The following is a 1944-nucleotide window of genomic DNA, read 5'->3' as shown; positions in this document are numbered from 1 at the left end:
CAGCAGTGGCTGTGAGCAGAGCCCAGGTGCAGCAGGAGCCGTCGGCAGTGACCAGCGAGGGCACCGGCATCAACATCACCTGCTCACTTCCCCATACAGAGCGCAATGATTACATCTACTGGTACCGTCAGTTCCCGGGCCGGGGCCCCGCATTCATCGGGTTCATTCACGAAGGCTCCAAGGAGTTGCATGACTTGGCTGGGCAGCTGTCGGTGTCGGCAGACCGCCGCTCCAGCACCCTGCGGCTCGCCCGGCCCCGGTACGGGGACGCGGCGGTGTACTACTGCGCCGTGAACCCACGGGAAGCGAAGCCGAGGCTGCGGCAGAGCAAGAACCACATCGGGCGGGGCGGGGCGGGGCGGGCGGGGACACAGTGCCGTCCGGACCCGCAGGGAGCGCTGCCACTCCTTCCGCCGGGGCCGCCTCTCCCCTCCGGGCCCCGCTCGAGCTGACATTGCTGACATGGAACATGTCCCTCGCACAGCTCGGCATCCCCCAGAATAAGGGATTCCAGCTGCACACCTTCATGAGCACGGCATGTCGAGATCACAGACACCTTCAAGTGGTCCCCACTGTGGCTCTCTTTTAAGACCATGAGCTTGTGTGACAGGATTCGGGATCTTTGGAAGTGAGGTCCAGGACTACTTTTTAATTAAACCCCCACAGACAGCTCAGGTCCCCACAGCCTCAGGATGGGATGGCAGAGAGAATAAGGAAAGGTAAATGCAAGACCAAGAACTCATGGGCTGAAACAATATATAAGGCAAGCTCAATGACAAGCATGCAAGTTAACCAAAACAATGAATTCACTCACTACATCTAATCAGTAGGCACGTATGCAGGCACATGTTCAGCCACTTCCAGGAAAGCAGGGCTCATCACGCAGAACAGTTTCTTGGGAAGACAAACACCATCTCTCCAAACATCCCCACTGTCTTTCTTCTTCAGCTTTTGTTGCTGAGCATGACCTCGGGTGGCATGGAAAGTCTTTGGTTGGTTTGGTCAGCTGTTTATGATAAAGAACGCAACGGCACAAATCTTTAAGCAAAAAGGGAGACAAGAAGAGGTACTAGAACTCTTCAGCCCCTAACTGATGGGCCAACAGGGAACTACAGGTGTAGCTTTGAAGTGGGGGAGCCTGAGCTTTGTGAGTGACAAGTGAAAAGATGAAAATGAAGATTAGGAACGTCTGAGAGGGTCCTGTGGGAGTGTGCAAAATTTTTATGGAAGGCTTAGAAAGGGGGAAAGATCAAAGGTGTGGGAAATGGGGGAGTGGGGAGGAGCAAGGACAAAAAGTTCAAGTCAGTACACCTGCTGGGATGATCACTCTGCTCCAGAGAAGCCAGGTTCCACACAAGGCTATTAGCTGTGCTGAGGGCCAATGTTAACATTAATGGGGTGCATTATGTGGGAGTGGTGTGAATCTAATGGGTGAAGGTGAGTGCTTCCACAGGGGAACTGCAATCCTGATTAGCCAGAGAGGAGGAACAGGGCTTGGCTCTGAGCTTAGGGCTCATAAGAGAAATGGTGTTGTTACCTGTGGTGTTGCTATGGCAGTGAGTGCCCTGCCTGTGGAGCCAGCAGAGTCATTTCCGGCAGCTCTGTCATCTTGGGGCTGGGAGGTGGTTTTCTGCCTCTTTCTCACTCAGCAAACAGGAGGCTCGGTCTCAGCATGCACCGCAGCTCTCTCGTCCTCACTGCCTTCCTGGGACAACTGCTGGGTAAGTGCAGGCTTTTAATCAAGGCATCCATCTTCTCCCCACGAAGCCCTCACCAGCCTCACCAGGGCTTTGTGGCAAACAGCTCCTGAGTAACAGTAAACCTTGGGCAAATTCTGACTGACTGTTGTGGCTTTGCACCGGTTCTCTCAAGGTACTGCTGCTCTTGGAAATGACAAGGGAAAATGGAGAAGAGAGAACTCAAAATCATCTCCTACTTTTCTCT

General features: G+C 53.8%; 1 gene segment (V, D, J or C); it reads left to right on the top strand.

Moving 5' to 3' along the window:
* The window catches only part of LOC116217820, a 1640-nt gene extending 811 nt beyond the window's left edge, over positions 1–829 (top strand). Inside the window, 1 exon segment of the V gene segment in view lies at positions 4–829. Coding sequence covers positions 4–452 — 449 coding nt within the window.
* The last annotated feature ends 1115 nt before the right edge of the window (positions 830–1944 follow it).

This window comes from Meleagris gallopavo, unplaced genomic scaffold, assembly GCF_000146605.3.
Source record: "Meleagris gallopavo isolate NT-WF06-2002-E0010 breed Aviagen turkey brand Nicholas breeding stock unplaced genomic scaffold, Turkey_5.1 ChrUn_random_7180001957810, whole genome shotgun sequence".
Taxonomy (NCBI): domain Eukaryota; kingdom Metazoa; phylum Chordata; class Aves; order Galliformes; family Phasianidae; genus Meleagris; species Meleagris gallopavo.
The sequence above is the reverse complement of the archived record's forward strand: the minus strand, read 5'-3'. Positions and strand labels throughout refer to the sequence as shown.